Genomic DNA, 22,135 nt, shown 5'->3' with positions numbered 1-22,135 from the left:
AATCACACAGAGCATATTCCGTGTTTTCCAGTTATCTTTTGTCAGAATCACCTGCCATGTAAGATGATATGGAAAGTTGCGGAAGGTCCAGTGATCCCGTTACGCGATGCGATCGAGATGGAGACAACCTCGGTCCTTCCCGAAGGAGGAAAGTCTTGCAGTGGTCAGTCAAGTCATCGCCCCATTACAAAGAGACTCTCTCTCCATCACATCACCAGCACCTTGTCTTCGTGACCTAACATCTTTAACTTCGATATCCAACCTATCACCACCAGTATCCGTTTGCGCAGGACCTCGCTAGCATCTTTCAACAGCTTCGCCTCACCTTGAAATAAATTTCCAGCGTACTCAACCCATCCAGCCTCCTCCGTCTTGCGCAATGGATCCTTGGGCTGCAGGCGACGGAGTGAGCGAGAGCGGTACTCGCCGCCACGTACCCATCAGCAGCATCAGAGAACCATCTGAGCATTTATCTCCCAGGACCAGTCACCGGATCGATACTCAACAGCCGGAAGAACGCCGAGATATGACCTTTGCCTCCCATCCAGACAAAGACGAAGTGCACGAGGCTTTCACTGATATTGACCTTGGGCCAGAGCTGGAGAAGCAGGGAGTTCCGCATCGCCCCAGCCAGAGGGCTCGTGCCAGAAAACATTTCACCTACGCAGCTTAGTGGCAGCAAGAGTTCTGGTACGCCATCATATGCGTTTTCACGGCAGTTGGGCTGGTGATTCTTCTCAGATACTACGACAACCAGCTTGTGCCTGAATTGGGTGTCGGAGTACAATTTGACTCGGTCCTCATTGTCATGGTCACAATCTTCCGACTCTCACTAATGGGCTTCGTTGGCTCTTGCCTAAGCCAAGGTGCGTGGCTTTGGGTATCGGAAATCTCGCAACAACGTTACAGCCACGATGCGCTGCTATCGGACTTCAGCGTCTTTGATGGATCGTCTCGAGGAATACGAGGCAGCTTGCGCTTACTCTGGCGGATGAAGCTCAAACATCTTGGGTGTATCGGTGCACTTATCATCATCCTATCACACTGGTTTGAAACCTTCAGCCAGCAAATGGTTCTCTTTGAGCAGCGTCCCCGAATTCTCAACCGTGGGTACGGTCCGGCACCGCCTCCTCCACGATCCGAAGTCTAGGACGCTTATATGAGGCGAGGAGGCTACCTTGGAGACTTGGTACCGTCGCTCTCTACAAAGGCAGCCATTTACAGCGGCATCATCTCGACCGAGATGTCGAGGCTCCCTGTGTACTGCGAAACCGGAAACTGTTCTTGGCCAGTGTTTCCGACTTTGGCGGCTTGTGGAGAGTGTGTCACAGTCAACAACGTCTCATCGACTTGCAATGAAACTTCACGCATGTGCACATACAGCGTTGACTCCGGTAACACACTGGATGTTCCCATGGATCCAGCGGCCGAGTTCAACATCTTCAAAGTAGCTCCCTCCAACGGAACATCTCATCCCATCACGTCGACAAATCGGGCCTACTTTTCGGTTTTTGACATGCTCTCCCTCGTCCAATCTGAAGATCAGGGATTGTCGGTCACGGGTACCGAATGTGCTCTATGGTTCTGCGTCCAGAGTTTCAAGCTCCTGGTCTATGATGGGACGCACAATGAGACCATTGTGGGAAACTGGTCCACCACGGAACGTGCACATGTCGTTGGTGGTAACCTCCATGGCGCTGGGTATTCCTTCATCGGCCTGCCTGACTATCTAAATGCTGACAACACGACGACCTACTCGGTATCCAATGAGGCCATAACTGCTTTGCGATCGTTCATGGCTGACATAACGTCTGGAGTGGTCCGCGCCGACACAAACATGCTGGATTACTCGTCGGACTGGGTTGAAGCCATGTGGAACGCAACCAATAACCTGGAGGCCTGGATGGAGAGCTTCACGCGAGCCATGACGGCCGAATTTCGTATCAATGGGAGACTCTCCAACGGACTGGGCGGCACCAAGGTATATGCTGGATCTGCCACGCAGCTTGCGCCTTTTATCAGAGTTCAGTGGTGGTGGATGTTTTACCCCGGCTGCATGCTACTGATCAGTTTCTACTACTTTGTCCGTACCGTTGTCATCAGTGCTCGTCATGGAGTGTCTGCTTGGAAAGGAGATGCGTTGCCCATGTTGTTCGTCCGAGTCGACGACAACATTCATGCCCACGTCGGGGATGGCATGGACGTGCCAGGCGGCTTGATGGACAGAGTTGGGCATATCCGGATTGCCATGTACAGGGATGAAGATGGACAATGGAGATTCAGGTCAACCAGAGATGACCCTAAAGAAGCCTAAGCAAAACGCGATGCTAGCCATTGAGGCTTTCCATCGTCAAAGTGTCCCAGCCACCACCAGCATCTTTGCCTACACGCCTACTCGTAGAAGATTGGCGGGAAAACCTACAGATCCTGGCTACAGCTGCCCTACTGAGAAGCTCCCCAGAAGAGTTGACGCCGCTGTGTAAGCTCCTCTTCTAGCATACCAGGGTAAATGACAAATAATTTGAGACAGCCGGGAGAAGCTCACAAGAGGGTGATGTGAGTAAGGTGTTGGGCCTAGAATCCAAGTCCATACCTCGGCTCATTGCAAGGATGAACAGCAACCAAGTTTTTTTTTCGATGCGGTTCTACAGGTGCCGGACAGCTGTACTGCCATGCGTAACGGCATGTCGCACCTGGAGATTAAGGACCGATTTCCGTGATATGCCACTACAGTGTATGCTACTAGAGAGTCCTAAGGTAGTAATGGAAGCACCTCCTCCTTCCCTATCGAGGAAGGAGCTCGTCCGATTCGGTTATCACAGCCGTCATTGCGACTTCCTCCAGCAGAGCAGCCGACGATTTCCACTGGCCGTCTCCAGCCGGGACAGACAAATCCGATCCGCGAAAGTCAAGGGCTGAGGGACGCGCACCCGGAACTGGGATGATGGCGGTCAAGGCCAATCAAACATGATGAAGTGATAGGGTAAAAAAAGCAAAAATGAGAAGCTAATCTCGTCGGAAATAGGAGCACCTCCATACCTACCCAAGCTACCTCGAGGCCTAGGGAGGGGAGTCCATTCTGCCAACAAGGCGAACGAGGTTGGCCTTCCGCGGACCCACCCTGTGCTCTCCCTGGCGGTGTTAGCGCTCACCTAACCACCACCCGGCCCTGCAAGATACCGAGTCAACGGGCCAGGCAGTTGCGGTTCCCTCACCCGTCTTGTCCCCGCCAAGTCGCTAGTAGCGGGCAGTCAGGCAGTATGGGGATTGCTGGGATGAGGTGGAAGGAACATCCTTCAGGCCATCTCGGGCACCTTCCCTAGGGCAGTAGGGCTCGCGCCGGGGAACCGCAAGGTGACTTTCCACTGGCAATTCGGCCTTGAGGGTTGGACGGGGGAACCCTTCGCCGTCGATCGCTTCCCACGCACCGTCCGTCCATGGCACGAGGCCAGGGGAGAACCCAAAGGCGGTTAGAGGTAGCAGAGATGAGCCTAGGCACGGGCAAGAAGAGATCCGACTCTGGGATACCTGAAAAGGTCGAACGTTGAAGGCCAGCAGTCAGTCTCGAGCATTGTTCTCCTTCATTTCCATCTGTCCGAAACGCGACGCAACTCAACATTTGCAGACAAGCATCCTCAACTGTGTTGATGCCCACGGGCGCATTCGTGTATAGTCATGTCCCCTGTTAATGCAAGCCCCCTCTTTTGCAACCACATGGGTAAACTCCAACCTGATCCATTAGACGCAAACATTTCTGCGGCCCGAATTCCCAGTTCAGTATGTAAGTGAGGCACCCCTTAATGCGAAAGAAGAAAAAAACCCCTCCTGCTGCTTCGAATTGTTGCCGTCTTCCATACATAGTGCCGGAATGAGTTGGTAATCAGTCAGTATGTACATGTCCCATCGGGCTCTCATGTTGATGATTCGGGGATCCACTGCCGGACCGATGTCACCGCTGCCGGGTCGGGTCCGTTCTCATGATGGAGTGAGGTTCGCAACGGCACCAACCAGGAAGGAGAAGAAGTGCCGTTCCCCACAGCCTGTCCTCCACTCGACAACAATCATTCTTCATCTTCATGATCCCAAGACACATTGAAACCCGAGCTAACTGACTGGACCCAAAATGGCAGCACATGGGCAAACTTTGCGCGTCGTCGTCCTACAACACTTACTTGTCTACACCGCCGTGGACGGGCGTTTTGTATTGTGGTAGCGGGGTTTTCCAATATGCCTGATTACTCCCTGTAATTCTAGTAGTTTGCTCTGACCATGACTCAGTTACATATGTATCCGTACTAAACCCGCAAAGCCACCAGACTTTGAATCAGCAAAGCGTTATCGAGAAAAGAAAAGAAGAAGAAAAAAATGAAATAAACGATTGAACCATTCTCGATTATGGGCAGAGCTGGGCAGTTCCTCGGGAAGCAAGCCAATCGCAACACCTGGCGTCATTTTCGAGAAAGAGCACCGTGTGTGTACCGAGATACCCTCCTCCCTATTAGGGAACCACTAGCACTACACTAGTAAAAGAGTATAAGCTCGGCTAACTAAATGCGATCCCGATGAGTGGTGGAAGAACGCAAATTGCCTTAATAGCATGGCTATTACGCTTGGCAGTCAGGATATGAGGGTTTTCGTCCTCTAGTGTAGTGTACATAGTACACTAAACTCCTCTCTGAGAAGCTCTGGAGATCACAAGACGGTCTTCGGTTGACGGACGGCAGCGGAAGGCCCACGGCGGGATCGATCTTTTACTAGAGGCATCCCCACATTGCGTAAATAGGCACGGGGATTTGTCAAACGAAGCTCGGCGTCAAGGACAAGGTACGATGAAGTTCTGCACCCCCCCTTCCTCCTCCCTATGTATTCAAGCATGGCTTCAAGGTGGTGTTTTGAAAGCCGAAGAAGCGATGTACCTGTGGTATGTAGGAAATGTACCTGTCTCTCTCTAGAAGACTCTCGTCACCGCGCTTGTTTCTGCAAGTTGGCCAGGTAGGCCGGCCCATGTTGCACTGAACGAATACACGCAGTGGCTGAAAAATTGGAATTTCAACTCTCAACAACCAGCCTTGGCACTTTCCCATTACAGAAGCGCCCTTCTGATTGGCCGGAGCGGTTGAATGGCGTGAGGGTTGGCACATGCCAGGTAGCATTTTGTCTTTTTGGACCCCAGAGCAACAACAACACCCCTGAGCCCCCACACATACCCTGCACAGCCCAACTGAAGCCAACGAGGACGAGCACCGTTTGAAATCATTTCGGGACACACTGTGTTCCGCTGGTCTCACTTTGAGCGTCCAGTCCTCTTTGCGAATGGCAACTCTCCGGCAGAGACGAGACAACTTAACGCTGAAGAAGACTTCACCACCACCACCACCATCACCACCGAGCACCGACCACAGCTTACGGAATCCAGAACGAGTTGCAGCTCGCTTGACTATCCACCGGCTTTAATCATCATTGGCCAAGTTTCAATATAAAGTTGCACACCTCGCTAGGTACACGGGACGGCCGTCCCTCACCCGTCATTTTCGGTCCCGCTGGTACCGATAGCGATGACATCGACCGAAAGATGTGACTGATCATAACCATTTCCATGATCTTCAAGTTCCCTGCAAGCATTCAGTACCTGAAGTGGTCATCCGTCTTGGATAATTGCTGAGACGGCCTAGAGGGCTGTCGCGGCGCAGCGGCTTGAGCGTTACAGGTTGAGGGGCCGTCTGTCTCTCAGTCCCTGCAGTGCATCATACAATACAGGGGGGCTTGTTTGAGCAATCAATTGCCGATGAACTGAGCCAGGCTCGCCAGGCCCAAAACTGTCCCCCGAGTGTCGATGGTAGTAACGGCATCGTGGCACAGGAGCCTGACTGATGGATGGTGCAACCAATACGTTATACAAAAGCAAAAAAAGGGGCAGTATGCGGTGCCACGTCAAGTTCGAGGGTTGCTCGGGACGGTAGCAGCCGAAAGTCATCTTCATGACGGGCGCGGATGAGTGAGACGAGGTAATGGTCCAATCACAACGACAACAACACTTTGTCCAAAGGAAGAGACACTCAACACCCTGCCACAGCTTATTACGACTGCCACTCACATGACAGGAGACGATACCGAGGGTTTGGGACTGGCGAGTTTTTGAAATCAATAGCGTGGTCGGCCTGGCAGTTCCGGTACCTGGACTTGCAGCATGCAGTCTGCAGCAGTCATGACCGCCCTTCGGCAGCATTCTTCTCAGCCTGTCAAATTTCAGTGAGCTGCATCCGGGAAAGAAAAGGAGTTGTTGTTGCGAGATTGGCTGTTCGTTCCGTCTAGGGTACCCGAAAAGATATCTTTCTGCAGCTGAGTCCTGAAGAGGCTCCGCTCTCCGACAGCCAGCCAGCAGCGCCCAGGAGAGGGGGGTGGTGAACTTGAGTGGTGGTGGTGGTGCCGGCCATTCACATCATGCATTGTCAGTGATCGATGCGGGCGTGCAGTGATCGATGCCACTGGAGGTGCGTGGCGGCGGCGGAGAGACAGAGACGGAGGAGAGAGAGAGAGAGGGCCAGAGGAAGAATAACAAAAGGCTGCGAGTTGCTGCGCTACGCCGTGCTAATAAGAAAAAAAGAAAGGACGGGAAATAGATTGTGGACGAGGCAATGAAGGGAAGGCAAAATGGTCAATGACAGAAAACACAAAAGCACGAAATACAAAAAAAAAAGAAAAAAAAAAAACAAAAAAAAAGGGAAAAAAAGGCATTAGGGTTAGGGTTCCCACGACCCGACAGTTTGGAACCGAGAAATTCTGTCCGTAGGAAGGCCAATGGAAAGGCTCGCTTGGTCCCGAGAGTTCGGGAACATTGTCTGCACTATCCACTGGCGCCAAGCGGTGCGCGCCCGTTGGCCGACGGCGATTGAGGGCTCCACTAGAGGGCTGGCCGCTACTCCACCATTCGTTATGTCTGGCAGGAGGAACTTGAAGCTAAGTACGTACTGTGTAGGTGGCCGACGCCCCGCTTTCCTGTACCCCCCCCCCCCCCCCCCCCATTGGGTTCTAGTGTAGTGTACTTGCCTTTCGGATTTCCTTGGACGAGTGCCTTCCTTCAGTTCCAAAAACAAGCCTGCCGACGAGTCCCGCAAACGAGTCAGTCAGGTCGACAGTGGTTTCCGGTTTGGTTCCTAATGATGAATGGTTGAAATCAATTCGTTGTCGATACTCCTCAAGCAATGCAACGATGCAACAGCTGCACTCCTGCCTGCGCAGAAACATGAGACACACAAAAAAAGAAAAAAAAGGGCCGCCCCGAAGGAAGGATTCACCACTCAGGATGGATGCGGCATGCGTCCACGAGATCGGCTCGGGCATGTTGTGCCGCTCTGGATCCATCTTTGGTCCCAAAGTCGGGTACCTACCTACTACCTACGTCTCGCCCTCAATAGTGTGTTGCAATATGTACCTTACAAGTTTTTTGGTGGGTTTCCTCTCTATTTTGCCCCCGTCAATTGCGACGTCAACTGGGCATGACGAATCGGAAATCTCCACCCCCCCTTCCCACTCTCTTCTGTTTTTTTTTCCTGTCTCAACACCCCTCACCTCTGGCGCCATTCGCAACGGGGGCTGCCTTCCAGCATCCAGCTTGCAGCGAGGTTCGATATCAGAGGAAAGTTGGAACTCGACCTTCCCGATTCTGGATCGGCGTACATGAGGACACCCATAGATGTGGTCATTGGGGGTTGCAAACTAGGCGCAGTATGCCGCAGCAGGTAAAAAAAACGGTACAGTAGTCTGCTTGCGGCCAGACTATACTTATACCCAGAAAGTAACCAGACTGCGACACACGAGGTGCAATGAGGTGAGCACCTGTAGCGGGGACACAGCGGCACTACTGATGAAAGAAGCAGACCCATTTGTTGGGGCAAGTACTGGTAGTAGGTCAAAAGGGGAGAAGCGACACCCGGCACGTCGGATTCAGCGCTTGGATAACGGCCCTGAAAGATAGGTAACCACGGCCTGCCCAACGCAGGTTGGCGCGGTTAGAGCACAAGATTGTGCGCAGCAATGAGAAGAACCTCCCAGAGATGATGGTGGTATTCCTCATGTGACATAACGTCTCCACGGTCCTGAGGGCACAACGGGAATGACGGAGATGACGAACTGATGGGGGGAAGGGCCCATACGGGGTAGGACGGGATCTGCTACGTACCCCTCGGCAGCAAAATCGAGCTTCAATGTAACCCGGGGAACGGAAGCATATCATCCAGACGAGCAATGCCAGACCTGTCAATGGCACTCAATATGGGACCGACCTCGATGCTGCCTCGCAACGGAACCAAGGGGTGAGAGATAGGTAGGTAGGTACTCTCGAGCAAAATGGGGATAATCCCATCAAACCCACAACATGGAAATTACGGGGTCTGCCGCGCTCCCCCTCCAATTCCTCCGTCGCCTTTGGTTAACGTTTTACAGACCCTGATCCACATACATACCAAGTAGAGGTAGGTACTCTCGGAGGTGCGCTTCAGGAAAGGCGGGCATAAAGCAAAGTCGGCCGGGTGCGTACCTGCGCAGCCCAGCCTCACCTATTCCTAGCTTGTGTTGCGCTTAGCATCTCTGGGTCTGGTCGGCTGTACCTGGGAGGCTGTTCAGCCCCGTAGCGCGGCCCTGCCCTGGTGAGGAGACGAACGGCAACGGGGAAGAAAAGGAAACACGGGCACACAGGTGGGGAATGGATTCTCTGGGCAGACCGACCAGTCCGGGGCAAGCCGGGACGTGGATAAAAACATAAGCATTCCATCCGCAGTTTGGCGTGTGGAGTGGAGGGCCCAGATGTAGGCCTGCAGGAGTCTGGTACCTACACAGCAACAAGCCTCGCAGGGCACACTTCTTAATGTTGGTGCAGTGCCCTGGGACGGACAGGGGCTGGAGTCGGTACAGGGTCGACCCTGCTCCAGGGCAGCTCACCCATCCCTCGACCTACCTAGTCATTCGTCTTCCTTTTCCCCCCTCTCATCATGGCCACGATTGGGAGGAAATGATCCCACATTGTTTTTCTTTTTTAACAGCCTACCTACGTATTCTACACCCCGCTTCCCTATCTCTCTCCACATCTTGCCCAGTATTCTTCAAAGAACAATACGCTACTCATCCCTCGCTTGACTATCTCGAATAGGCTTCCTGGGCATGGGCAGTAGGTAAGCTGGTCAAGTTGTTTGCCATGTGCGCAAGGGCAGGCAGCATAGCGTCAGGTGTGTGGGTGAAAGAGAACACACAAAAATGGGACCCCCCTCCACCGTCCCCCGTCCCCCGTCCCCAATATGCATGTATCTGGGACGGAATGGGGATGTCCAAGTATCCATATTTCACCCTACGTACCTCTATGTTCCATACAGCATCAGACGCCATCGACCCATTCACCCTCATCCACAACGAACACATCCTGGCCTAGGACCGCAGACCCTGATGCCACTATTCGAGTCTGGCCCTGTCTTCTTCTTCTCTAGGTAGCAACAGGCTACAAGGAAGCCTTTTAGTTTTCCCGACATCTCCAATGCCAGTATCGTGTTCGGTACCCGTTTGAGGATCGCCGTCTTCTCTCACTGAGAGATAGTACTTGAATACTCCATTGCTCGCTCTTTTTCTTCCATGGTGATTTTCAAGGCTTCATAATTAACCATCTCTCGACTCCCCCTCCGGAACAGCCTGCATTGATCACCCTGCCGGCCTCGACGCAAACGACGGCAACACCAAGGACAATACCACCTAGACCCATCGCTTCACATCGTCTGCATCCCTCAGTGGCACCCTGGTCGAACGTTTGGGGCGGGGCTTTGCTGTTCTAGAGAACCCGACTGTGTGGTTCAGGCGTCTAGTTTAGGCACTGCTTGATAGGCCTTTCTGCGAATCACGGCCCGGAGCTGCTTCTACCACCAGCACGTTTGCTTTTGCTCTCCAGTATTAAACCTACAATCAAGTACCTCCCAGGTCCCGAGACCAAACCGTTATCCTCAGTTCTGCAGCACTTTCCCCGTCTGGCTACCTCTACCTATTCTTCATCTTTTCCCTCCCCCCAGCTACATCACACAAACTCATCATGCTCTACTTAAACAAACGCTCTCCTTCCGAGGAGCTGGCCTCTGTGCACAACCCAATTTCTCCCACTGCTACCTCTACTTGGCACCATTCTCTAGACGACCAGAAGATGACCGAGGTAGTCCCATTCCCTCAACCACAACACCTCTACCCATTCGGTGGCTCATCACATCGTTTGCTCGCCCCTGCCCCTGAGCAAAAGTCTCCTTACTTCTCTCCAGATCTATATCGCGAGATGCCTGTCTACCCCGTGGGCTACCAGACCACCTCTCATCTGCCCAGGTCCCCCCCAGAGGCTCGCTCGGCTTCGGTCTCGAGTATATCCTCTTCGCCCTCCCACGGCACACCTGACATGTCTTCCTCTCGGACCATGTCACCCGTCACGGACTCCAACTCTGACATTATGGCAAGTCCCCCGGTCTTGACCAGGACGTATAACCCGCCGTCGTCCTATCAGCACACACACCACACCTCTCAGGCGCTCCCTTCGTCATTAATCCCCGCCCCATCGCAGTACATGCATATTCAGGTCGCCCCTCCGCCACCAATGTCGCTCTATCCTTCGATGCCGGCCTTGTCACAACGAACAACAACGTACCCACCATCATCCTCATATGATTACCACCAACACATGGGTCACCCTTACCCATCTCAGCAGTCAATGCACAGCTACCAGGTACCGATACACAACTATCAACCTGTGTACAGCTACACCAGCGCCCAGGCCTATCCCAGCCATTCAGCAGGCGCAATATTACCCTCGTTCGCTCCCGCGCCAGGGTCCTCAATGATGTCCCTTCCGCATACGCAACGTCACGACAAGGCTCCTATTGAGCGTTTACTGAAAGACAAACACGATATCGTCATGATGATCCAGTCACACCTGGACTATTTCGATGTCACCAAGGCTCAGATGGCGAGCCGGTGGTTCAGAGATCACTTTGACCCCTCCAAGTGCCCTGAAGAAGACAAGATCCGGTGCGTCATGTTCGCCGAGATCAACTTCAAGCGATTCTGGCCCAACAACACCTCCTCGGGTGGCCGGGGCGGCGACAAGGATGATGGCAAGCATCCCGGCTCCTTTGGGTGCTACCACTGCTTCAAGGTCAAGAGCCCCGAAAACTTTGAGCTGTTCAGGTGGAAGAATGATCTGGAGGATGCGCCTGAGAGCAGCAACAACAACAACAACAATAAGACCAATGCCAACGACCAAAAGAACTCCGCCTCCTCAAGAAAACAACAACAACAACAACAACAACAACAACAACAACAACAACAACAACAACAACAACAACAACAAAATCAAGAAGGCTCCCCCAAACAAAACCCACCTCTGTCCCCTTCCACATCCTCCCACACCTCCACCTCTTCATTCTCTCTAACCTCAAACCCCCATTACGATCCCTCTGTAACACGCTCCTCCCTCGCCGCCGCCGCCGCCTCCACCAAGGGTCAAACCGGCAACACTCGCCGCGGCCCTTCCTCCTCCTCCTCCGGCACTTATTCTTGTTCGGACCAATCCCCCCGCATCCAAGAAACCTGGGGGATCCGGCGTTTCTGCATCGACTGCGGCATCAAAAAGAAATTTTACAGACCGGGGGTCCTGATCGAGCTCCACAAAGAGAAGAATGCGGTGTGGGTGTGCGACTGCTGGGTCACGCACAAGAGGCCGCAGGAGCTGGATTGCAAGGTTTGCAAAAAGATATTGCCGCTGAGCACGCCGAATCGGAGGAGATGTTGATTTGATCTGGGGGGTGGACTTTTGGAGGGTCATCTTGGGGGGGTATTTCATTGCCGGATTAGGATTGATAAGTTAAAGGCTTGGATTTGGGAATACTGCTTCTTGGTTGAAGGCGTTGGGATACGTTGGGAGGGTTCAGCGTTGTCTTTTTTTTGTCCCTTGATCTCTTCTCGTGTTCATGATTTTCTTGGGTTTTGGATACATGGCTTACATCATTTCCTTCCTTCTTCTTGGAAACACATTTTACTTTGTTTACCCACATGTCCTCCTCCTTCCTCTCATCGGGGGAGGGGGGGTAAGATTTATTACTAAAGATACCACATTATTCCCTTCGTCTTCTTCTTCTTCTTCTTCTCCATCAGCTTTACTGCTTCGTCATGTTGACACTATTCCTTCTTTGCCTTGTCCATATTATTTATTTATCGATCGGATGAGGGAGGTTATCTACCGACACAACGCGGTGAAAATCCCACATTTTGGGCGGCAAAATCTGATCAATTTTTTGAACCTTTAACAAACTAGGGGCGTTCCGGCAAATTTGATACCTTACCGTTCAGTCATCATCATCATTAATGGACTCTTTTCTAACTAAAACATTTGGGCACACATGGTCATTTGCAAATACCGAGGGCTTATGGAGGTACGTAAAGTACGCGCCATGGAAGAAACTTGGTTGATATGTCACAAGCGAGCATAGTATGATGAAGTTTGGGTGGGCATCAAAGTTATACTGACTGCGTGACCGACAATGCGGTAATGGGCCGTCGGTAACCCCCCATCCTTCCCTTTGACAATGGATGTAAACCTCAAACGAACATTAATAGCACGAAGATACCTATATTTCTTACTAGTGCAGTCACTACGGGATCTTGTAGAACACTGCTGGCGTCATTTATCCCACCCTTTTCTGGTCTTCCCCGGAAATCATTCATACCTAACACCTCCCTACATGCATTCATTCCGTATCCATGAGGTCCGGCAAATACAAAGAAAGTGTAACGGCGACCACGATGACTGCGCAAGGTTACATAGAAATGTCCCCCCCGATGCAGAGTGGTCGGTTCTCAGTTCTCAGTTCTCGTCGACTCGCTCAGCGTATGCAGAAACGGGAGAGAAAAAGTCATGGGGAAATCGTGGCGTTTGAAGCAAGCAAGGGGGTGGATCGACTGACTGACTGACTGACTGTGTCAAACTTCAGGGAAGCAATTCATCTCGAGTCGCCATCCATGCCTTCTCAAATTTGGCCTATGGCACTGAGCGGCGGTGTGTCCAGATTTTTATGGCTTGCGTGGGCGTTTCTGACAAGCAAGGTTATTGTTTACCTACCTGCCAGCAGAGATAAACATGGGACTATGGGAAAAAGGGCTTGAGTATGTCCCGCAACTTACACTCCCGGGTGGTCTCTCATCCGCTTCTCGCTTTCTTGGCTTCCATTATCATTATTATCATTTCTGCTCATCCTCCTCTGTCCTCGGTTCGTTTGACGTGCGCAGACCCCAGACCACAATGTACACCTAGGTGAGCTTTCATTGTAACCGCGTATCTAGGCCTCTGTTACCCGGACCGTCGTTGCTCTCCCAGAGTTACATTGACAGTTACCAACCTCAACCGTCCCTCCCACCTCCCCGACAAGCCACATACATAATCCCTCCCTCCCCTTTGATAGCGACAAATACCCCCCTTCCCCCCCTCTTCTTTCATTTCGTATCAACAGGGACCGTTCTTCTGCCTTACCTGGCAAACATACCAAGAGGCTCACTTCCCATTGGTCAACCATGGAGTTCTGAACAGCCACGGGTAAGCACCTCATCACAGCCTTTCTATGTTCAATGTTACTCTGATCCAGCGATTTACAGTAGATACCCCTGTTTATGCAAGCTCCCCCTTCTGCAAACACATACAAATTGACCCATTAGTTGCAAATGATTTCAGGGCCCTAATTCCCGATTTTGTATGTAAGTAAGGTACCCCTTAATGCAAAAACCCCCCTTAATGCTAAGAGCTCGAGCCGTTCCCCATAGTGCCGGAATTACTTGCATAAACAGGGGTATCTACTGTACCACGATAGAAGAGAACGGGAGGGTCATCATCCAGAAAGAGGCAGCTTGCAACAGGCGCGTGGTAGTAACCATCGCGCGTCAATCACCAACGAATAGAAGACTTCTCTCTATTGCAACGTTCTTTCGTCACCGAGAGATATTGCTTTTCGCCGTACATATGTGCCTATATCAAGCCTACTCAGCTTTATGTTAATGAGTGACTGGGGGGTAAAGATAGCGTGGCTGTATATCATAGGGACGGATGAGTGCTATGTGATTCCATGTATGATGGGCCCGTGGTACGACTTGGATGATTCCACTTCCTCGGTCTTCATGCTACCAAGCTTGACGGTCTCGGGGCAATGCTTGTTCAGAACAGAGATGGGCCAGACTATGACAAAGGCTGGACTCGAAAGGTCACGAAGACGCGAAGCACTGAATCCAAATTGAGGAGCTCACCGACTCAAGAGCCAACACGCACCGACTGCATTTCGATTGTTGCATTGGCGTCTGGCGTAATAACAAATAAGAGTAGCTACCAAGCTGTCGGGATTTGATATCTGATATTTGGGACGCTTGCACTTGTTTGTCTCAAATTCCCCTCAAGCCGGCTACATCATTTCCGTAAGGAGCCGAGGAACTTTGCCTCTTCCTTGTACCCCGTGTCCACAAGATAATATGCAAATGCAAGGAAATGTTTTTGAGGGAATGCGGAGGAGAGGCAGAGACTGTGACATGGCATGATTTTGCTGTGGCTAAGTGCTTCGGCGGCTAATCGACGAAGCGTTCGTCGCGGCACTTTCCTTCAGCCACCCCGGTGAAGAGGTTTGAGTAATGGGATTTTGTCTGCTTGCACACCCGAGACATTTTTCGTCGTAAATGGACTCCTATGAACCCTAGTTCTAGTAGGTGGGGAAGATGTGAATCCGGGGTATGTCATTGAAGGCGGGGGCAAAGAAGAAAAGAGCAGCTTATCTTGTTCCAGGCACCCACCGAGCCATTGGAAGCTCACTGGAGTATGGGATAGGTTCACTTTGAAGATCCGGTCTCCTTGCCACCCCTGTCATCATCTCGGTTATGGAGAGCATCGGCACGTCGGCACTGAAGACCTGTGTTCGCCTCTTGGTGTACATTCGGTTCCGATGTGAGGAAAGTTGCTCTGTCAAGCCCGTATGGAAACTGCAGCTTGCATGCAGCCATCTGAAAAGGGACGTCAAAACAACCATGGAGTTTGAGGCAACAAAGAGAAGAATAGCAGAAGACGGTGAGAATGAATATCTGGCTTTGATGTCCAATACGCGTCCCTGTAAGGAAAAGCAAGGGAGGTCATGGGGGGGTATGAGAAATTGTGGGTCAATGAAGCCAATGAAAAATGTCCTTCCGAATTCGAACATGCACATTGGACGAATGTCATTCGTGGTCAGACCGAGGGTGGTGGGCGACCTATGTGGCTTCCAAGAAGATTGTCTCTGAGCCACGCTTCCAGCTAAGAGTCTGATCGACCGCCATGTAAGAGTCCGTCTTCAGCCCATCCTGCTAGCAAACGATTCTTACGGTGTGCTGTATGAATCGAGATTTCGTGAAGCGCTTAGCGCGGCACTTTTCGACGTTCATTGGCAGGAGGTTATAATGGCTGTCGTGATGCGAGATCGGTGAAACGTATATCTGGCCATGATAAGTTTAAGTTCCTGTTGTACCTCTGTTCACACAATCGAAGGGTCAGCCAGACATTTTACTATTCGGTGCGGACTTGGATCCAGGAGGTGTCATCCGGTTAAGGAACAGACGCAATCTCATGAACATTGTCTCCTTGACGAAACCGGAAGCCTATGCCTGGCGAGATAAATTCCAAATAGCGGGCAAATTTGCCGGCTAGCCGGTGTCATGATCGAACGGTGAGGAGACCAGAAGAACATCAAGGAAGTTTAGTCGGCGACTTGAACCGTTCTGTCGGGCCCGTACCCATTCGCTCCTAGGAGAGTCGAGATTCAGGCTAACTGTTTTCATAACCGACCAAGAACATGGTTGGCAAGGTGTGCACTGTCGGTCTGTGTTATTTTTTCTAGACGAACCCATTGCGCTAGGGATGTCTTTCACCTCTGCTCTTCAGTGATGGTTTGCTGCAGACGACTAGCAGCTAGGCCGAATGAGAGGAGAGAGAGTCGGCGATCTTGACGCCATCTGGTTAGGCGGAACGGCATGTTAAGCCCAGCCGCGCTGGCGCTTAATTCGGAGCTAGCTGACATGCCCGAGCGTACGGTCACCGTGGGAGTAAGGGCAAGAGGCAAGGATTCGGGACCATCGATCCGGCATGTTTGGGTTGAAAAAACGGCCGCATGAATAGCAACGCCCCTTTGCATACTGCTTGTAGCTGTGTTCGGAATGAGGTGCTAGTGAGCAAGTGTCCAGAATTAGGTAGAGGTGGTGATATCAGGGTATGTAGTGGTAGGATTTGGCGAGGTTGCAGATCTCACTGGCTCAAGTACTATGATGTCGGATAGCTGCAAGCCTATGATTTGCGAGATCAGATCGTGAAGAGGGCAAATCTGTGGAGGGAAGAAGTCGCACGCTCGCAGCTGTGAAAAAAGATTGGGGTCAGCAGGGATGCAACTGAAGGGGTTTGGTGTGTTGCGTGTATGCGATACAATGATAGTGGGCGGTGTTACGGGCCGCGTTACCTTGAAACGAATATGCATGTAGTGAGACTGCATCCTTGTTGACGTCGTCGCTTGTCGGTGTCCGGCGTTGTTTACACCCTCTCCGCTCAACACCACCGATATCAGGGCCGGAAGAATCAAGATATTGCCGAAGCATCGTCGAAAGTGTCATTCGTTCGTTCGCAACGCCGTAATCGAGACACGAGACCGAGCTTGAATGAAATGATGGTGAGGAGCTGCAGAATCTTGTTAGATGACTTTAACCTTGACGTGCTGGGGCAGGTAGGGTGTTGGCTCAAACACACAGCCGATTTGCAGCAAGTCGCCGAAAAATGATGCCAAGCCTGGCCGGCATGTCTGAAGATTCAAAGCGGTCGGCGACGGGGCTCGATTTACCCAAGTGGTGGTGTGATAGCTGCCCGGTAGAGTGTCACCATCATGGCAGTTGGTTGGTCATCTGACGGTGAAAAGGTCAAGGTACGTGGGAGATAACGGCTGCTTGGGCTGTTTGGCTGCCACGTCGAGACTCACGGCAGCGCCGACAGGACTGCCATGGATCGGGATAATTGAATTGTTTTGTGGGAGCAAAGAAGAGATTTCTCTGGCTGTTTATGGGTGCCACTGTCGCACCTTCCCCATTGACGTGCACCTCAGAATATTCACGACGGCTTGTGCCATCCATCTTCATTCCAGCGTGCCTTCCATTCTATGCTGCTATCTAGAGGTAGAGGTAAGTAGCTGTGCCCCGTTTCCCTTGGACAGCACGGCAGGTGCCTCTGATCATCTGAAGGCGGCCAACGGCTGATCCTTACTCTCAGTCACTGTGGTCATTTTGGCTCGAGGCTTCCAATGGCTCGAGGCTTTTCTTTTCCTTTCCAGTCTTTGCTCTCGTTCCGTTTCTTCTCCCTATACAATTTGGACACAATGATATTGCAAACATTACTGATACTATCTGTAGCAAAGTCCTTGGAACCCGAGCCTGTCAAAGTTCAGGGGCCAAAGGCATGCCCGGATACCCACGAGACCATCAATTCTGTCCATGTTAGGCTATCAGCAAACCTCAATGGATATGAGACTGGCTCTCTGTCTGATGTGGGGCTCAAGGCCGTGCTTGACGACGATAATTACATGTTTGTCCATGCCGTCTCTGGCGCTCGTGACGACCCCGGAAACGGTTCGAGCCTTGGAGATTACACAAGAGGGGCGGCACTCGACCATGGCAGGTTGTTGCAGCTTCGTGATCAGTCATCTCTCCTCTGCATCGTACACAGTACACACCCTCTCAATACACCGACCAACCACATGTCTGGGGGTCGAGTAGTTCCCCCAGCAGGCATGGGGCGGGGGTCAAGCAAGGCCTCATGTCTTCATGGTGTGGTCATACTCTGTTTTCTCCTGCATCCTCCTATCAAACCGTCCAGGTGCATGTGAGCATACACATCCACACGCACATCCGTCAGCCGTTTACCCTCGGACGACGACAGGTCACTGGCCAATTATCCTTTGCTCCGATGTAACATGATATCAGGAGTACAGACACATATCGGCGATCCAGAAATGGCAGCCGTGTCGTGGCCCGCAAAGGCTTGACACGGCATTTGCAGTTTTGTTCCTTACACCACCACCTATCCCGGAGTGCGGAGACACTGTTCTCTATTCCAAACATATGCTGTCCTTGCAACAGCAAAGACATAGCGACCGGACCACTCCGTGGAAAACAGAGGCCTTTTGGGCCGTGATAAGTTTCTTTTAAGGTTTCTTTCACAAGCGCATCTCTCGCCAGTATCCGGCCAAAGTAGAACCGACTCGAGATGTCCCGCAGAATCCCCTACCGAGCCATGATCGGAAGACCCTACGTAGGACCGTAGGACCGTACCAAAGCAGGAGGCATGCTTGAGTACACTAACCCGGAATGTTGGTTGACTGCAACAGCAATAAGGCTAACGCAATTAGAAGCATCTTGAACGTTAGCTACAAGCGGGAAGAAATCGCTCATCACCAACATCACAGTCTAGGATCCAAACTGTTGTCGAGCTCGACCCATTGTGCTTTCTCCTGCAGCAGCCGAAACGTTCAATTCCGCTTACATCCCTTTTCCTACTCGGCCTGCGCCTACCGTGTTAGAAATAAGACAGGGGGGTATTTTCTTCCTTTGCAATAGCGCAGCCACAGGGCTAATATGGGAAGCTGATACTCTTTTCTTTTTCTTTTTTGCACCCTTCCCCGCTGTTTCCAGAATATTCTACTTCAAACGATTAATCACAAATCATCTTTCTGATGGCAACCGAATGGAGATTGCTATCTGCTCATGCCTAGCAATGTCTCACCATCAGCTGACTGACGCCTGTCCACGAAAAAATCAGTGACTGATCACCAAAGGTTTGCTCGGCTGGCTGAAACTCCAACCTCCGAGAATGAACTACCTAACAATTGACTTGTGCACAAGAAGACTCACAATGGGACGATTAGGTCGTGAACGACATAAAATAGGCGAGTTTAAGCAAACGCACAAAAATTTTGAAGCCGGTGGTTACAAGAGCGAAAAAAAAAGGTGCAAAAAAACTGGAAAAATATTAGCTGCAACTCGTTTCGATCGAGTGACCTCCGGGTTATGAGCCCGGCGCGCTTCCGCTGCGCCATGCAGCTGAATTATGATTGGATGCAAAATGAATGTTGCTCAGGACCCTATATTGCCGTCACATTTGTAGACACACAGAGTTTCGCTCCTCCATCGCCCCTTTCAGCCTATTAGGTCGCATCGATTCCCAACAAAGAATATCGATCATACTACGTAGCTGCTAGGGAAAATTCTCAGAATAATTCCGTTATTTTCAAAGAAGGAAGCTGTGCACGGCGATGTCCTCATCGCACAAGTTGAGCTTGCAGTGCTGTTGTCATGGCTCGTGCACCTAGTATACAGCTGGTAACGGTACACTTCGCCTGTTGAACAGAACAGGTGGTGGTGGTTGGACACTCGTCCATAGCTTCGTCACCGAAACAGAGATCTTGTGCGAAGCGATCAGAGGACCGAAAATTTGATATAGGAATCCTTATCAACGTCTTCTGATGCAAAAAGCATAATATTGTAGTTCTGAGCATGTTTTTTTTTTGTCAAAAGTATCCGCTTGAAAGTTTCTCGACTTCACCACCAAACGCACGGATCAAGCACCGTTGATGCTGTGTAAAGATGGCTTCACCCTTGATTTTTTTTTTTTTAATTGGGAGAGGAGAAAGAGGTTTGGATGATGGCTTAAAGAAGAGAATAGATATCTACTCTTAGACAAAGATAGGATGGGGTTCACTGTGGTCTATGATTGTCCGTACCATTGATTACTCATTGTGCCAAGTATCTAGAATTGAAAGTAGTGGGAGATAGAAACATTACAGTCTGGCCACTGCACGACATTCACCGATATCATTCTTTCTTGTGCCCTTAGATTGTCAATCACTAGTTACGAACAAGTGTTAAACAAAGAACTCCGTAAACATGGTAAGTATAAAAAAAAAAATGAAAAAAAAATGAAAAAAAAAATGTTAGGGAACGTGATCCTAATTGCCTCCACTACACAAGGTAAACCAACAATTACCAAAAGAAATCCTGAGAAAGTGAATTACCCAACTCACAAACCGCCCTTTTCATTATCTGGATTCCCACTCGGCACCGCCACAAGACTCGTCGCCACAGCCGTCACCACCTCCGTCGCCGATGGGAACGGCCAGCCCTCCGTGGTAGTGTAAGTAACGGTTTCCAGGAGACTTACTGTTCTGTCTCCCTTACCGACTTCACCACCACCGCCAGCAGCACCACTTCCGGAACCTGAGCCTGGGGCGGCGGGGGCGGAGGCACTCGGTGCAGCAGTAGCAAACCCAGTAGTAGACCCAGAAGAAGTCCAAGACCACGTGAAACCAGGGAAGGTAGTAGTCCAACTCCAGGAAGAACCACTACCACCACTACCTCCCGCTCCGGCGCCGGTATTTGAAGGAGCGTTGGCAGTGACTGGGCTAGCAGTTACCGTTACAAAAATGATACTTGGAGCTGGGGCTTGAGGAGCTTGAGCGGCAGTTACTGTCGTTGTTTCTGGTCCTGATCCCGAGCCACCACCACCGCTACCGCCGCCGCCGCCGCCACTGCCAAGAGTAATAGTAACAGTGCTAGCAACCGCCGTCTGAGCTGGCAAGTTGGCTGCATTATTGGAGTTGGTGACAGTGACAATGACCGGAGTAGGTGGGGCGGTGGGAAGGATGACGGGGGCAGTCACTGTCGTGACAATGATAGGTGCTAAGGAGCCACCACCTGCGATGGAGTTGGCAACAGAGCCATTGGAGCCATTACTGGTAGCTGCTTGGCCTCCCGCGGCGGCTGAGGAAGGGGCAGGGACGATGTCGATTACTACAACTGTTGGAGCTGCTGCTTGTGCTGTTGCGATGGAGGGAGCGATGGCAGTTGCAGAGTTATCGGGAAACCCCGAGATGCCAGAGAAGACGGAAAAGCCAGCTGGCTGAGAGACCAAGGCGTCGATGATCACGGTGGTGGTGCTGGCGAAGGACTGGGAATTGGCGATGGTGATGAAATTGGTGGCGGCTGCGGTTGTGGGAGCGGGCACGGAAACAGGATCGCCGGCTGCTTGGGTAATGCTCACGACAATGACGCCAGGGGCGCCGTTGGCGGCTGGGGGGTCTGCGGTGATGAGGACTGTCTGAGTCGTGGTCGGGGAGGCGGCACCGCCTACACCGGGAGTGATGACGACTGGGCCGGCGGCAGAGTTGCTTGTTGCTGAGGGAGGCACGACGACGGCGCTGGCGGAGCTGATGCCTGGAATCGGGGATGTGATTGAGGGCACCACGACAGCGACGCTGCTTGAGGAAACTGGTGGGGCTACTGGTGTTGCTGAGGGAGTGACTGCTGGGATGGAGGGTGCTGCTGAGGTGAGTAAAGGGGCTGTGAGAGTTGCATTGGAGGGTGTAGGTAGGGGAGCAATGCTCGTGGAGTTGGGAAAAACACCTGCGGCAGAGGAGTTGCCTCCTGCTATAGGACCGCCGGTTCCAGTGACGATGGGACCCGTGGGCGTTGGCACCGGAGGCGATACTGGGGGTTCGGTACCCGGAGGAGCTGGGGGAACGGACACTGGGGGAACGGACACTGGGGGAGCGGACACTGGGGGAGCGGACACTGGAGGAGGGGATGCCGGAGGAGCCGATGATGGTGGAGCGGATGCCGGCGGTGCGGATGCTGGGGGGGCGGATGCTGGAGGGGCGGATGCCGGAGGAGCTGTCGCTGGAGGGCCCGCCGCTGAATCTGTGTCCGCGCGGACGTCGGCTGGTGCACGATTGATGGGATAGGTGAACCGATGTTTGATGTGCTCCTCTTGGTCATTGACCTCTTGGTTGTTGAACAGATTCCATCGTTTGACGAACCCACGAAGCCCGTCAGAGAAATGATTTCCACTCTGTATTTGCTCCTGAGTAGACAACTGTGGAATAGCTTGCTTGTTGAGTTGAGATTGTCTATGAGCTGGTGCAGCTATGACAGACGTGCTTGCTACAAGCAAAGCAACAGCTAATATTGGTAGCTGCATGGTGTCTGTTTACTTGCTGACGCCTGGGCGTTTCTGGTCGAGAGATGGTTTACGTTC

At 51.9% G+C, this 22,135-nt stretch overlaps 5 protein-coding genes across 5 annotated transcripts; 3 read left to right on the top strand and 2 right to left on the bottom strand.

The window, feature by feature from the left end:
- Positions 1-295: 295 nt before the first annotated feature.
- NEUTE1DRAFT_89265 (uncharacterized protein) lies at positions 296-2,945 on the top strand (the record flags this gene model as incomplete). The annotated part of the gene is made up of 5 exons (XM_009857002.1): positions 296-641; positions 720-1,110; positions 1,384-2,283; positions 2,357-2,479; positions 2,762-2,945. The coding sequence occupies 5 exons, from the start codon at positions 380-382 to the stop codon at positions 2,943-2,945; spliced, it is 1,860 nt and encodes a 619-aa protein (XP_009855304.1).
- A 3,795-nt stretch (positions 2,946-6,740) lies between these two features.
- NEUTE1DRAFT_104694 (uncharacterized protein) lies at positions 6,741-7,703 on the bottom strand (the record flags this gene model as incomplete). The annotated part of the gene is made up of 2 exons (XM_009857001.1): positions 6,741-6,957; positions 7,570-7,703. 2 exons carry the CDS (start codon positions 7,701-7,703, stop codon positions 6,741-6,743), a joined length of 351 nt encoding a protein of 116 aa, XP_009855303.1.
- A 2,363-nt stretch (positions 7,704-10,066) lies between these two features.
- Positions 10,067-12,286, top strand: NEUTE1DRAFT_149390 (uncharacterized protein; the record flags this gene model as incomplete). The annotated part of the gene is made up of 1 exon (XM_009857000.1): positions 10,067-12,286. The coding sequence occupies one exon, from the start codon at positions 10,067-10,069 to the stop codon at positions 11,804-11,806; it is 1,740 nt and encodes a 579-aa protein (XP_009855302.1).
- A 4,654-nt stretch (positions 12,287-16,940) lies between these two features.
- On the top strand, positions 16,941-17,933 carry NEUTE1DRAFT_113713 (uncharacterized protein; the record flags this gene model as incomplete). The annotated part of the gene is made up of 3 exons (XM_009856999.1): positions 16,941-16,979; positions 17,196-17,232; positions 17,461-17,933. 3 exons carry the CDS (start codon positions 16,941-16,943, stop codon positions 17,931-17,933), a joined length of 549 nt encoding a protein of 182 aa, XP_009855301.1.
- A 1,903-nt stretch (positions 17,934-19,836) lies between these two features.
- Positions 19,837-22,078, bottom strand: NEUTE1DRAFT_132543 (uncharacterized protein; the record flags this gene model as incomplete). The annotated part of the gene is made up of 3 exons (XM_009856998.1): positions 19,837-19,852; positions 20,127-20,224; positions 20,264-22,078. 3 exons carry the CDS (start codon positions 22,076-22,078, stop codon positions 19,837-19,839), a joined length of 1,929 nt encoding a protein of 642 aa, XP_009855300.1.
- Between the last annotated feature and the right edge of the window lie 57 nt (positions 22,079-22,135).

Source organism: Neurospora tetrasperma (assembly GCF_000213175.1).
Source record: "Neurospora tetrasperma FGSC 2508 unplaced genomic scaffold NEUTE1scaffold_81, whole genome shotgun sequence".
Lineage (NCBI taxonomy): Eukaryota > Fungi > Ascomycota > Sordariomycetes > Sordariales > Sordariaceae > Neurospora > Neurospora tetrasperma.
This window is presented reverse-complemented; position numbering and strand designations above follow the sequence as displayed.